Source organism: Pituophis catenifer, unplaced genomic scaffold (assembly GCF_029215685.1).
Source record: "Pituophis catenifer annectens isolate HBS135680 unplaced genomic scaffold, rPitCat1.0.hap2 SCAF_7, whole genome shotgun sequence".
In the NCBI taxonomy this organism is placed as follows: domain Eukaryota; kingdom Metazoa; phylum Chordata; class Lepidosauria; order Squamata; family Colubridae; genus Pituophis; species Pituophis catenifer.
The window spans coordinates 76,704,541-76,720,281 of record NW_027256887.1 but is presented as its reverse complement, the minus strand read 5'-3'; the positions used below and the strand labels follow the sequence as shown (position 1 = coordinate 76,720,281).

The window sequence follows — 15,741 nt, the reverse complement described above, 5'->3', positions numbered from 1 at the left end:
ATGTTTGCAGAGTACATTTATGTCTTTGAAACTCTCTGTTAGTACTACTCCCTTTCAAGGGAAAGTCCCACAACTAAGAAGGCATGTTCCTCGCGCCTTACTGTAAAGATTTGATGCTCCTCTGAGAATCTTAGAAACATGGTATCAGGGCCAGCGTTGTGTTCAGACTGGTTCCACATTCTTATTTCTTGGTCTGAGGAACCCTCAGAGCAAGGCATTATGGAGGAGAGGTGAGATATTAGGATGGTAGTAGCTAAGGCAGGGGTGTCAAACACAAGGCCGGTGGGCTGGATCCAGCCCACGATATGGTTGGATCTGGCCCATGTGGCCATTCTGGAAAATATAAGGGGCTGGCTCACGTCGCTTCGACCTGGTCTACCCAATGTGAAGAGGAAACATTGGGCCAGCGTGGCTTCAGCCCAGTCTACCCAATGCAAAAACATGCCAGCAGTTTGGGGAGTGGCGTCAAGGTGGCCATGCCCACCCAGTAGGCCACACCCACGCAGCCCCCCCAAGGTCAACCACAGCCCTGATGTGGCCCTCAATGAAATTAATTTTGACACCCCTGAGCTAGGGTCTGAACCTAAAAATGATTTTTTTTTCTGAATATGCTGCTTGAGGGTCAGAGTGAGCTGGCTCTGTTCAGTTCGAGGGTAAAAATATTCAGTCAGCAAATTTGGAAGAAATCCTTGCAGGGAAACCCTGCCAATTAGACCCAAGAATTGTGGCTTGATTAACAAATATTCTGATGTATTGGCAGCTTCTTATGTTCCTTAACTCTCTTGATTCAGATTTTAATCTATGTTAAGACAGAAGAGCATCTGAGAACACAGCAAGATAATTTGAGGGAGATGGGTGGTTTAGAACTATGAAATATAAATAACAAATAAATAAACTAAAAATTAAAGAGATATCTTGATGGGTTAAAGATTATATACAAAATGGTCAAACCAAGAAATGATAGTGTGCATACTAATCAACGAGTGCACAGTTTTGTGGGATGGGGTCCGTAACTTTCCCTGAAATAAATACATCTAATTATTTCAATGCATTTATTTCAAGCTGGGTATCCATGGATATGCCTTTCTAATTACTAACAATGGCTACATTCTGTCTCATCCCGACCTCCGGCCACTGGTGAGTACCTAAAGAAGCCCTAGATTTCCTGAGATCTCTGCTTAGTTTGTGTTGTTTTATAACCTCCTGTTCATTGATGTAGAGGGTCATCAGCAATCTAGATTTGTGCTATCCCAATTGGGTGCTGTTCAGTGGTGGGTTCCTCCCGGTTCAGTCCGGTTTGGCCAAGCCGGTAGCGGTGATGATATGACGTCACCGAACCGGTTCTCCCCCCCCCCGCCCTCCCACCCCCCCACACCCCACGTTATTCTTACCTTTTATTTTGTCCCACCCCCAATTTATTGCTGCCTCCTGAGTCCCAGCTGATGACTAGAGGGAAAAAAACTGTTTAAACTCTTGTTGCGGGGCTTCAAAGGGCCGTCCTACAGCTGATCAGTGTTAAAAGCAGACAAATGAGTCGGGTCGTAAGTGCGAGGACTGGTCATAAGTGCAAGGACTGGTCGTAAGTGCGAGGACCTTCCAGAAATGAGTCTGACCAGCTAGCCACGCCCACCTAGTCACATGACCTCCAAGCCACACCCACAAAATAAGCTACACCCACAGAACCGGTAGTAAAAAAATTTAGAACCGACCCCTGTGCTATCCCAATTGGGTGCTGTTGGATGGTTGCCTTTTTTGTAATTGCAGTTCTTGAGTGTTAGTTTTCTTTTCCAATGAACCCAACATCTATTCAATATCGATTCAAAATCCTAAATGGCAGCATTAAGGTGTCAAATCAAAGGCCTGCCATGGACCTTTACCTGCAGGGGATCCCACTGCCTTAGCAAAAAATCACTGTTAATTTGGACCTCAAGTAACTTTGGGAGCTAGGTAATTTACCTATATCAGGGGTCAGTAATCCGGGGCTCTGGAGCCACATGTGGCTCTTTCATCCTTCTGCTGCGGCTCCTTCGCTCAAAATATGCGTCACAACTGCCAATGTGCGACACCCACCGATGCGCAATTTATTAAGCTTTTCAACCCCTGGTAGGCCAAGCATGGATAAATCCAAGAAAAGAAAAGTTTCAGAAGGAAACAGAATCTTTAATTCGATTATATATACTAGTTTTGTGGCCACTCAGGAAATAGTTAGGCACAGGAAGAGTTTTGTGGCTCTCGGTGTTTTATTTTCTGTGGGAAACAGGTCCAAATGGCTCTCTGAGTGTTTAAGGTTGCCTTGCCGACCCCTGACCTATATGATTACATTTTAATTTTATGTCACTTTGACTTAAATGTCAAGGCTCCAAATGCAGCTATTTGATTATGTTGGCTGGCTGAATATTCCATTTTCTCCAAGGTACCTTTTCATTACAGACTTATTCTATCCAAAATATAAATAGTATGTGAAATTTAAAGTTCTCCTCCAGAACTTTCTTCACTTTTTATATTTTCTCTTGATTTATATTTTCTTTGCTTTCATTACAAGCATGCAATAAATATCCTCATTAGAAAAAGAACACAAGTGATACAATAAATGCCAAGCTGGTTAGATTACTTATATGCTTACAGTGTTGAAATTTATATCTGAATTAAAACAGTAAAGCATATATCATTTCTGTATTATTATTCTGCTTCTTGCCAGTGCTCATTGTTTCTGATTTGAGCTATTGGAAACATAATTTGTTCAAATATGCTAGGCCTGTACAGGTAGTCCTCAATTTACAACCACAATTAGGATTGGAATTTCAGTTGTTAAGCAATGTGGATGTTAAGAGAGTCATTAAATGACCAGGTCTGATTTTATGATGATTTTTATTGTGGTTATTAAGTGAATCACATGGTCGTTAAGCAAATCCAGTTTCCCCAATTGATTTTGCTTGGAAGATTACTATTGCGATCAGGTGATTAAGACCAAGCTGAATCACAATCAGCTGACCAAGCACCTGAATCACAATCAGGTGACAATCGTAACTTCAAGAACAGGTCATAAGTGATTTTCTCCTAAGCTGTCGTAACTTTGAACCATCATTAAACGAATGGTCATAAGTAGAGAGCTACTTGTGTTTGTCAGAAAAAGTCTTATCTTCCATTCCTAGTGATGCCATGAGGACCAGCATTATTTTGTTTTCTGTAATAGCAAAAGTCTGGAAGATGTTGAAGACAGTTTCATCTTTGCCTAGGAGGCAAAATGAATGGAAGAACACAACAACTGCATTTTCCTCATTCAACAATAATAGCAAAAGCAATAACACTTGGACTTATATACCGCTTCACAGTGCTTTACAGCCCTCTCTAAGCGGTTTACAGAGTCAGCATATTTCCCCCAACAATTTGGGTCCTCATTTTACCCACCTTGGAAGGATGGAAGACTGAGTAAACCTTGAGCCCTTTCAGGACTGACCTCCCGGAGTGAGCAGTAAGGATCGGAAAGGATCAAAAAGAATCAGAACACAAAATACAAGCTGTGTGGACACAACCTTGTAGATGATCCTCATTCTGTCAAGGACCTTGAAGTACTCATATCAAATGATCTAAGTGCCAAAGCCTACTGTAACAACATCGCCAAAAAGGCATTAAGAGTTGTAAACCTAATCTTGCGTAGCTTCTTCTCCGGTAATATCACACTAATAACCAGAGCATACAAAACATTTGCTAGACCAATTCTCAAATACAGCTCATCTGTCTGGAACCCGCACTGCATATCAGTTATTAATACAATTGAATGTGTCCAGAAATATTTCACAAGAAGAGTCCTCCACTCCTCTGCTCACAACAAAATACCTTATGCCACCAGACTTGAAATTCTGGGCCTAGAAAAGTTAGAACTATGCCGCCTTCAGTATGACCTAAGCGTACCTCATAAAATTATCTGCTACAATGTCCTACCTGTCAATGATTACTTCAGCTTCAGCTACAACAATACACGAGCACACAATAGATACAAACTTAAAGTGAACCGCTCCAAACTCAATTGCAGAAAATATGACTTCAGCAAATAGAGTAGTCAATGCCTGGAATAGACTACCTGACTCTATGGTTTCATCCCCAAACCCCCCAAATTTTAACCTAAGACTGTCTACTGTTGACCTCACCCCATTTCTAAGAGGTCTGTAAGGGGTGTGCATAAGAGGACCAGCGTGCCTACCATCCCTAAGGTTCCCGTACTTGTATCTTTTTTATGTATTCAATTCATGCTTATAATTATATAAATTACCTAATACATTTATTCTTGACAAATAAATAAATAAATAAAAGCTAGCCCTGCAGTACTGCATTCTAACCACTGCGCCACCACAGCTCCTAATAACACCTCCTAGAGCATCTTTCAACAATAGACACAAACCAGGGGTGGGTTCTAAATTTTTTTACTACCAATTCTGTGGGTGTGGCTTATTTTGTGGTTTGATGGTCATGTGACAAACAATTCTTTAGGATTTAGCAGAGGTACTGGTCTACCAGGCTTTTAACTGCTTGCAGAGCCGTACTGGTCTACCCATTTGTTTCTGGAGCATTACGGTCTACCTATTTGTTTTTGGAGCACACTGGTCTACCACCACACTGCCTTTTACCACTGATCAGCTGTAGGGCGGCCCTTTGAAGAGCAGCGACAAGAGTTTAAACAGTTTTTTGCCGCTCTTCCACCACTGAGAGCATCGGAAACCACTTTCAGGCAGCTTGGCCTCAATTGCCAATCTACCACCACCGAGCAGTTTACAAGGAGTGGATCGGTTTTAGCCGATCAGTTGGGAGGCTTCTTTAAAGCTAAGGTGTCTTGTTTTTTTCTCTCTCTCTCTTCTTTGTCAAGTGAGCCCTGATTTTTTTCCTTCTAGCCGATCAGCTGGGACTCCGGAGGCAGCAAATAGATTGGGGGTGGGGCCAGGCAGAGGTGGTATTTACCGGTTCTCCGAACTACTCAAAATTTCCATTACCGGTTCGCAAGAACCGGGGAGAAGCGGTAGCAATCCACCACTGACACAAACACAGTAAAATCATCAATGGAGGAAAAAGTTTCCTTGAGAAAAAAATTTTTTTTTCCTAACTTGTCTGTCCTTTTTTTTTCCCCCCAATATTCCAGTACAAAGAAGGGAAAAAGCTGAAGCCCAAACCCAATTACAACAGTGTTGACCTTTCTGAAGTAGAATGGGAAGATGTAAATGAAACTGTAAGTGCCTAATTGGTGTGTGTGTGTGGGTGCATTACCCTTCCCTGGCCAATTTATCCATAAAATTCCTAGCAAATCATAGAAATATTGACAAATAGTCTTGTCTATTGACAATGGGCAGCATGCAACAAAGTAAGAACTAGCCCAAGATGATGCAAGTAATCAATGAAAGGTACAGCAAAAATATACACATATAGAACAACATTTATTTATTTATTTATTTATTTATTGGTTCGATTTATATGCCGCCTTTCTCCATTGCAGTCAATTGTTTATACTTTGAAATCTCCCAATTCTAATCCAACACATTAGTCATGGCAGTTGCTTTCCTGAATCAGTATGATTACAACCCAACCTGTATATTATTTAGCTAAACACAAAAGGGTGAAATATCTATATCTAAATTGTCATTGCGGGCCAGTGGTCCTGAGCCAGCTACTGTAAGTATTTTAATGAAGCCCTGTTCCTTTCTGCAGTTACGAACAGCAATGATCAACGGAGAAACTGGTTATTTGTCCATGGATGTGAAGGTGCCCATGGATAAAGGAGTGAGTATTTATAAGTTTTAATTGTAGATTAAAAACCATGCAATTCAGAAAAGTGAATATTTCAAAAGGTTAAATGTGTGAAACTATCCTAAAATCCCCAAAACACATCAGTATAATTAGATTAGCTTCATCGGACACATGACAATAGCAGGAGAGTTCAAAGACTGAAATTTTGGAAATATAAACCTTAGCCATATCTTTATTCTCTCTTCATCAAAAACAGAGTTTCCCTAGGAGGCAGAGAGAAGATGTAAAGAGAGCATAGCCATTTTAGTCATAGCTGTCATCAACAGAGGCTTAATTTATCAGTAGCTGCTGCAGAAACATGTGATCCATTAAAATCCAGTGATATTTGAATAGTGCAGATTCAAGAATGAAAATGTTTCCTAAAATTCTGGAGACTTAGACTTGCTTCTAGCAAATCTTGTCCAGGTGTGCATATCAAGAGTTCAGAGCAGAGGTGTCCACGAAAAAGTCAATATGATTGTGCAATCAAAGGCCGACCCCTTTCTAGTGTGCATTAAAAGGAGAGGCTTCAATATTCCTCTTTCCAATCTGTTCTGTACAAATGAAATGTTTTACACCTATCTATTAATGTATTTGAGGGAAGTAGTGGCTCAGTGGCTAAGATACTGAGCTTGTCGATCAAAAGTCAGCAGTTCAACGGTTCAAATCCCTAGTGCCATGTAACAGGGTGAGGTCCCATTACTTGTCCCAGCTTCTGCCAACCTAGCAGTTCGAAAGCATGTAAAAAATGCAAGTAGAAAAATAGGGACCACCTTTGGTGGGAAGGTAACAGCGTTCCATGCACCTTTGGTGTTTAGTCATGCTGGCCACATGACCACAGAGACGTCTTCGGACAGTGCTGGCTCTCTGGCTTTAAAACAGAGATGAGCACCCCCCCTCTAGAGTCGGGAACGACTAGTACATATGTGCAAGGGGAACCTTTACCGTTATCTATTAATGTATTTAGGCATCGTGGCATTTCCTAAATTAAATCTCTCATCATTAAATGCCATGTGACATTTATTGGCCCTTTGTTAGCTCTCCCTTATCTACCTTCACGCCTTTTACTCTTTTGTCATTGTTGCTCCTTCATCTCATTATGAATTGGGTTTTCAATTATTGTTTTTTTCACCTGCATCTCTTAAACCCGTGGCACATACTTTTTCTTCAAGAGAGTTGGAAAGTTGTCCATGGAGTCTCTAACATGCATGCACTGAGATGATTTCTTTCGCCAGCTGCCCCCTTAAGTTAAATAAAGGTATAGAGGTTCTGAATTGATAGAAAATCCTCCAAAGTCTGTTGTAACCAGAAATAAGAGTTGAAGAAATTATATATCAGTACTCTAAAAAGTAGCACTGGTTTTTCTCTCCTGCCCCACTAGCCTTTTAGATGAAGCAGAGAAGCAGAGCATGAAGAGGTTAAGCTCTTCATGCTCTGCTTCTCTGCTTCATCTAAATTTCACACCCTCCACGGAATTGATTTGTTAAGTTTATATTCTTCCCCTTTCAGTCGTACTGAAAATTATTTTAAAGGTTAGCAAAGCAGGGTTCCCGTGGAGACATTTTATTCACTCCTGTTAATATTACATCCACCTTCTGCTCCCAAAATACTTGAGACTGTTTGCCATTTCTCTAATCTTGTAAGCTTTCAGGCTATACGAAGTGCCTCCTTGACTGCATTAATTAACATTAAAACTGTTTTTTTTTAAAAAAACGGATCTGGTTCAGGGCGAATGTCAGCATTCCAGAAAACTCCACAGCTCCAAGTAAAGACTCTGAAGCAAGCATTTTCAAAATTCTATTTACTAGAATAGGTAAACTGGCACATCTAGGAAAACCCGAATCTGAGAGGTCCAGGTTTTCCCACAGTAAGTCAAAAACCCCCAAACCATCCCCTCAGTCCTCAGTCGATCACATGCTCCAATCAACCGCCGTTCCCATCTCGAGACATCACTCCGACCACTCCTTCTCCAGATGCAGGATCGCCCTGACCTTGACTGACAGGAAGAATGCTATTATGTCTACAGACAACCCCTCTACTAAATCCCCCCTCCTACTTTCCCACACAGGAGAAGGTGGCAGCATGGAAGCTTCCGGCCTAATATGGCTTCCAAAGCTGACAGCGAAGCTAAATGCATGAAACAGTTCACCAGTTTCCCTCAATATTCAGACAAAAACTATACTGAAGGAGAAAAAGTAGAATGAGGAAATTCTGCCCCATGCAGAGTGTTTGTGTGTGTGTGTCTATGTAAAATAGGCACCTTAGTACTGCCTCTGGATATGCTTAAAATGAACATAAATCCATTGTGACTTTCTTGGTGTTCTTTGAATCCAAAATGTTGACTCTATGGGTATGTTTGTATAGTTTTCTTGGCAACATTGCCAGTGCCTTGGAATTCCCCCCCCCCATTTTCCCTTCAGTTTTCCACTCTATCCTAGAGACCCTTCATTTCTGAGTGGTCTCCAATCCATGTCCCAGCTGGACCTGGTCTTGCTTAGCTTTTTTTCCAGATCAGCCATGTTGGTTAGATGCTGACACTTGCTGTGACCTTGTGATAGCTAGAAATCATAAAAACAAATCAAATGTTAACAGCAATAGAAAAGCAGGAGGGCTTGGGACCCCTGGAGGGAATATTATAGGGGTCATTTAAGTCAGGCTATTTCCTATCCAGCAAGACAGAAAACGGAGAAGCCACTCGTCATTATATGGCAACCCACATAGCTTTCTTTTTCTGTTTTTGAGACAATTAGGCTGGCCATGCTTGGCTAATTAAATAAGCTAGCTGAGATGTTTCTGAAATGCTCAGCTGGCAGCCAGCTCACATAACTGCCTCCAGGATCGATCTGCCTTTCCAAAGCATGAACAATTTAGCCTCGACTCCTTTGATGCCTGCTGTCATTGTACTAGATGGAAGGGGGGGCGGTTTCCGGGACGTTGAAGATTGGTGTTGAACTAGCAAAAGGGAAGGATGATATTTAGGTGAAGGAGAAAAGAAAAGCTTCCCATGTGACTGCAGCCACAAGGACTGAGATGGTTATCCTACCGCTTATCACCTTCTCTGTCACATTTCCATCTCAAGCCTATCTGTCATTTCATGTAGACCAGCTGCCGAGCATCAATCTATGTAACGTGTTTCAAGGACATTAAAGCAGCGGCAGAACAGCTTTGAAGGCTGTGACCAGTCTTTTTTTTTCCCCAATTCCATCTGATACACTGATAAGAAGTGCAAGGCTCATCAAGTCATGTATCAACGTATACAAAGAAACAGTGCTAAGACTGTATTATGTACCACAGCTAATCCTACTTAGCAAGATTCCTTTGGTACCGTGGGTGTGAATTCACAAAGTGGCCAGTGTTCTGTGCAAGGATGTTGGAATATTTGGTGATGCAAGCAGAATGGAGAGCCCAGGTCCATTTTGTCTGCATCCTTCCCACTCCCACCCGCCGTCCCCAATTAAAAAACAAGCTCACCCTAGCGACGGAGATAGAGTAGCTCCTAGCAGAGGGCAATGCCCTCACGGCCTCTTGTATTTTCTTACAAAGAAAGATTACCAGATCTACCAGATCAACATACTGGTTTTAACCTTTAAAGCCCTTCGTGGCATGGGACCAAGCTACAGGCAGTCTTCACGTTACGACCACAAATATATGTTGCTAAGTAAAACATTTGTTAAGTGAGTTTTGCCCCATTTTACAACTTTTCTTGCCACTGTAGTCAAGTGAATCATTACATTTGTTAAGTTAGTAACATTGTTGTTGTTAAGTGAATCTGGAATCCCCATTGACTTTGCTTGTCAGAAGGTACCAAAAGATGATCACATGACCCCAGGTCATTGCAACCATCATAAATATGAACCCATTGTCAAGCATCTGAATGTAAATCACATGACCATGGGTATGCTTCAATGGTCATAAGTGTGAAAAATGGTCATATGTCACTTTTTTCAGTGTCGTGGTAACTTCGAACGGTCACTAAGTGAACTTAGTGGTCCCCACTAATAAACCCCAGCAAATCAGAACTCCGAGGCTGAAGTCTTCCTCTAAGAACTTCTTTATTTCGTACATCATATCAGCACAATCAAATGGAAAACCAACTCTAAATGTTTCCCGCTGTTTCAGTATAATTAAAATAGGAAATAACTCCCTCCCCAAAAGTCACAAATCACATTGGCCAATTAGGTTAATTGGCGGGCTCTCCAGGCATTCCTCCCCATCTCTATCCACCATCTATAGAAATGACCTTGGTTCCCATGAGAAAGTTCTGTGTTTTGTCTAGCAACATACTTCATCCTCCTACCCCCTACCCCACCTGTGTGGCAACTGAAAAATAGCTTCTGCCAGGTTTGATTCGAAGTTGACAGAACTGTTGTAAGTCAAGGACTACCTGTACTATCCTAAGTATTCCCAGAATTCCTTATCCATCCTAACTAGGAATACTTTTAGCCTAACTTTTTTTCCTCAGATTCTCATTCTCACAGTGTTCTTCTGAACCTCTATGGTGATTTTGTTGCCTTCCAGTCTTGATGTAATTCACCTGGCCTACTATCACAGAGATCTTGGACCAACCTATCAACTTATTTCTACCAGTGGACTGTTTATAGGAACATAGGAAGAAATTATCAGGTTTATTCATGTTTTGAGGCCCACAAACAAATTTTATATCAGTTCAAGTTATTATTGTGCCCTTTCAGACAATAGCCTCCTAATGTAGATCTTGAGCAATCTCTACAGATGGTAGGCTGATGAAACAAACAGATTATTACACACTGATATATTATGAAAAAGTATGTAGCAATTAAAGAGATGTTGCATTATTCATATTCACTACAAAAGACATGAATCTTAAGTAACAGTAACAACATAAAGTCAATTTATTGTACAATTGTTTGTTGTATTTGTTGTACTACAAGGCCTCATAAAAACAGATACTATCTTAGTAGAAGTCTTCAATTCTTTTCTCTCCATCTCACACAAACCACAGAAGTTTTTTAAAAAAAAAAAAAAAATTACAGCCTCTTCTGGTAAGCTTATGCATCACTTAAAACCCAATTAACAGTATTTTTTTTCTTCTTCAGCCTTTTCAGGTTTGTCTATTTAATTAAAATTCATCCAATTAATTGATAAAGTCACCAGTCCCCTGCACATCTAGTTAGGACTAGACCTACCAAACTCAGTGTGTCTTAATTCCCAGTAGTTAAGTTATGATGCTACAACGTGAGAGTTATTTAATTGGGAGACTGCCTAATCACGAGGTTCTTAATATATGATGACCTCGTTTCAGCACCCATCTGATGATTAAAATTAAAATTAAAATTAAAATTAAGCCTTTCTTTTTACATGCCAACTTTGTAACAAGAAGGAGTGAGTAAGCAGATGTGAAAGACAAACTATATTTCCTGTTCTGGTTGCATCATTCTCTCTCTGTATGTGTCTATGTCAGTGGTGGGTTATTCCCGGTTCGCATCGGTTCACACGAACCAGTAGTAAAAATTTGTAGTAGTTCATAGAACCGGTAATAACATTGGATGGCCATGCCCCTGAACTGGTCCCCTGCCCGGTCGCGTAGCTTCTTCTCTGGTAATATTACACTACTAACCAGAGCATACAAAACCTTTGCTAGACCAGTTCTCGAATACAGCTCATTTGTCTGGAATCCACACTGCATATCGGACATTAATACAATTGAACATGTCCAGAAATATTTCACAAGAAGAGTCCTCCACTCCTCCGCTCGCAACAAAATACCTTATGTCACCAGACTTGAAATTTTGGTCTTAGAAAACTTAGAACTACGTCGCCTTCGGTATGACCTAAGCATAGCTCATAAAATCATCTGCTACAATGTCCTACCTGTCAATGACTACTTCAGCTTCAACCACAAAAATGCATGAGCACACAATAGATACAAACTTAAAGTGAACCACTCCAAACTCAATTGCAGAAAATACGACTTCAGGAACAGAGGGGTCAATACCTGGAATGCACTACCTGACTCTGTGGTTTCATCCCAAAACCCCCAAAATTTTAACCTTAGACTGGCTATTGTTGACCTCACCCCTTTCCTAAGAGGTCTGTAAGGGGTGTGCATAAGAGCACCAGCGTGCCTACCGTCCCTGTCCTAATGTTCCCTTTAATTGTATTCATTTTATGTATTCAATTCATGCTTATACTTATATATATTATCTAATATGTACTCAACAAAATAAATAAATAAAAGTCAAGGACAACTTGCCCTGCACCCGGGAGCCTGGAGCTGGGAGGCATCTCCAGTTGGGACAATGTCTGATTGGACCATGTGATGGACCTGTGGTATTGGGCAGGGGCTTGAACTTTTCTTTGTGTGGGGAAAACCTGGAAACTTTCAGAATCGGGTTTTCTCAGATGTGGCAATATGACATCTCTAATAAAATGTAACTCTGAGGAAGCTCAAGCCTCGGAGTTTTCTTTTGTTGGGGGTGTTACTTGGAATATGTGGGTCTGTGTGTAAGATATATGTTTTCTCTACAGTTACAGTTTAGCATTCTTGATATTTTTTCTTTTCTTTTCCCAGAAAAGGATTCTGTTCCTCACTAATGACTATTTCTTCACTCATATCAGCGGCACTCCATTTAGGTGAGTGAGCAGCTTCTGCAGAAGGAGATCAAATTAAATGTCTTGCATTACTATTCAGACTATTTAGGGAACAGTAAGATTATTCCCCCCAGGATCCTACAGAGTCAATTCAATTCAGTTGGCCAACCTTCATCAACCTGATGCCATCAAAATAGTTTGGGATTATAATCTCCAAAATTCCAGATTGGCATGGCCAGTGCCCCTGTTGGCTGGTAAACTTGGAAATTATAATCCAGTTATACCTTTTATATTATTTTTATAATCCAATTACACCTGGATGGTACCAGGATATTAAAAGAAATAAAACAGATGTATTGGGCTGATACAGTAGGCTTTTCTAAAAAAAAAGTAACAAGTAAGAGAGAAAAAGGAAGAAAGAATGAGAATTTAGTTTCTGGAGCCATAGGAATGGCTCTGAAAAGGAATAGTCTACAGAGCTCAAATAGAATAGAATAACAGAGTTGGAAGGGATCTTGGAGGACTTCTAGTCCAACCTCCTGCTTAGGCAGGAAACCCTACACCACTTCAGACAAATGGTTATCTAATATCATCTTAAAAAGCTTTTGGAGACCCTGTTTCTTTATGGAAGCCCTGTAGAGAAAAAAACGAATTAACTCAAGTTTGGATCACCCAGTTCACTCACTTAATGAATCCATTTTTCATACCTGTGGAAATAGAACCAAATTCATTAATTGAATTTCTAGATGCTGCAAGTGTTGAAGGTCCAAAAAAACCTCAATTGTTAGATGTGCCAATAAAAAGACTGAATCTCTTGAGTTTTCAGAATTCATGTTGGAGGAAAAAGGGAAGGCTGGTGGGGTTCTGGGTACAATTCAAGATGCTGGTTATCACTTATAAAGGTTATCATGTCACAAGCCAGGTTATTTGAAGGATCACGTATCTCCCAGGGTTGCTGCCCAGCTAATAAGATCAGGCAAAATAGGTGCACAAGGACCTTTCACAAGGTCCTTTCAATCAAATAATGCCCACTATCAGGACCTAGGAAGCATCTTTCCTCTGGAATGATCCAACCAAAATTTGTCTAACTCCTCTAATGTCATTCCAGAAATCTTTAAAAACACAGTTGTTCTCTCAGGCTTCAAATAGGGACCTATTAGTATTTTGTTACGTGGAATAATGTTGTTTGGATGGTCTAAAATTTTCCATGTTATTGTTTTTCTGTTTTAAATTGTAAATTGACTGGGAATTCTGTGATTTCAGTGTTAGTGCATCTGAATAATGGGGCACAATTAGCTTAGCAGTTAAAGATGCTGAACTTGTCAGCTGGAGAGCTGACAGCCCAGGTTCGAGACCTGAGCTCTGCGCAATGGGGTGACATCCCATTATTTGCTTCAGCTCCTGCCCATGTAGCAGTTCAAGAGCATGGAAACATGAGTAGATAAAGAGGTACTACTTTAATACGAAAGTATCAGTGTTCCATGCGCCTTTGGCATATAGCCATGCTGGCCACATGACCACAGAAATTGTCTTCAGACAATGTTGGCTCCCTCAGCCAAAAAACAGACAATGCTGCTACCCTTCAAAAAGACCTTGACTTTGTGTCAGAATGGTCAAACAATTGGCAACTCCAAATCTCAACCAACAAATGCTTTGTCTTACACATTGGCAAAAAAACCTAGAACACAAAATAATTGCTGAATGGACACGACCTTGTAGATGACCCTCACTCTGTCAAGGATCTTGGAGTACTCATGTCTAATGATCTAAGTGCCAAAGCCCACTGTAACAACATTGCCAAAAAGGCATTAAGAGTTGTAAACCTAATCTTGCGTAGCTTCTTCTCTGGTAATATCACACTACTAACCAGAGCATACAAAACATTTGCTAGACCAATTCTCGAATACAGCTCATCTGTCTGGAACCCGCACTGTATATTGGACATTAATACAATTGAACATGTCCAGAAATATTTCACAAGAAGAGTCCTCCACTCCTCTGCTCACAACAAAATACCTTATGCCACCAGACTTGAAATTTTGGGCTTAGAAAACTTAGAACTACGCCGCCTTCGGTATGACCTAAATGCAGGTCATAAAATTATCTGCTACAGTGTCCTTCCTGTCAATGACTACTTCAGCTTCAACCACAACAATACACGAGCACACAATAGATACAAACTTAAGGTAAACCGCACCAAACTTGATTGTAGAAAATATGACTTCAGCAACAGAGTGGTCAATGCCTGGAATACACTACCTGACACTGTGGTTTCATCCCAAAACCCCCAAAATTTTAACCTAAAACTGTCTACTGTTGACCTCACCCCATTCCTAAGAGGTTTGTAAGGGTCATGCATAAGCGCACCAGTGTGCCTACCGTCCCTGTCCTAATGTTTCTTCTATTTGTACCTATTTTATATAACCAATCCATGCTTATGCTTATTATAAAATATGTTCTTGACAAATAAAATAAATAAATAAAATAAAGAGTCGGACTCGACTGGACAGGGAAACCTTTATCCTTTGAATGCCACACCAGCAAAAACTGAGATAGACCTTCATAATGATTCTGTTTTATTTCCTTATTGTCCCCCACTTCCCTCCCCAACTCACAGCTTGGGAATTGTTCTGTCACGAGGATATGGTGAATATGTGCTGCTTGGGGACACTTCAGTGGAAGAAGGTCGGTTATATGACACAGTTTTGTAAAAGTCTTGTATGAAAAACATTGGAGAAAACTTTCTTGTACCCTAGCTCAGTGATGGGTTTCAAAAAATTTTACTACTGGTTCTGTGGGTGTGGCTTGGTGGGCGTGGCATAGCATGGCTTGGAGGGCATGGCAGGGGAAGGATACTGTAAAATTTCCATTCCCTCCCCGCTCCAGGGGAATGTTACTGCAAAATCCCCATTTCCTCCCAATCAGCTGGGACTCGGGAGGCAGAGAATAGATGGGGGCGGAGCCAGTCAGAATTTTTACTACCGGTTGTCCGAACTACTCAAAATTTCTGCTACCGGTTCTCCAGAACTGGTCAGAACCTGCTGAAACCCACCTCTGCCCTAGTTAGATTTTAATGGTGTTTTACTTTGGCTACGCTCTCCATCTCTCTTTAGGTATTTATTTGCTAACCTGATAGAGTAGAAAACAATGATTAAAAATCTGAACTCAGCTTCCTACATATTTGAGGAGGGAGAAGAAAAGTACTAATAAAATTAAAAAATGAAAATACGGTAGCATACTAAATTATCACCACTGAAACCCAAATATTTCTTGGGAAGGCACTCACTATACATTTATGAAGCTTTTACAGTTCCTTTGTGCCTATGTTGTGTATTATATCCAGCCCTAATGTCAGAAACCTTTTCAACAAAATGGATGTTCCGAAGTCTATGGCTTCAA

General features: G+C 40.7%; 1 protein-coding gene across 1 annotated transcript in view; it reads left to right on the top strand.

Annotated features, from left to right (window-relative positions):
- CACNA2D4 (calcium voltage-gated channel auxiliary subunit alpha2delta 4) overlaps positions 1–15,741 on the top strand; it is a 160,228-nt gene that overhangs the window by 15,954 nt on the left and 128,533 nt on the right. Inside the window, exons 6-10 of the mRNA XM_070947986.1 lie at positions 1,063–1,137; positions 5,132–5,218; positions 5,695–5,766; positions 12,323–12,384; positions 14,960–15,027. Coding sequence (XP_070804087.1) covers positions 1,063–1,137; positions 5,132–5,218; positions 5,695–5,766; positions 12,323–12,384; positions 14,960–15,027 — 364 coding nt within the window. The remainder of the gene's footprint in view (positions 1–1,062; positions 1,138–5,131; positions 5,219–5,694; positions 5,767–12,322; positions 12,385–14,959; positions 15,028–15,741) is intronic.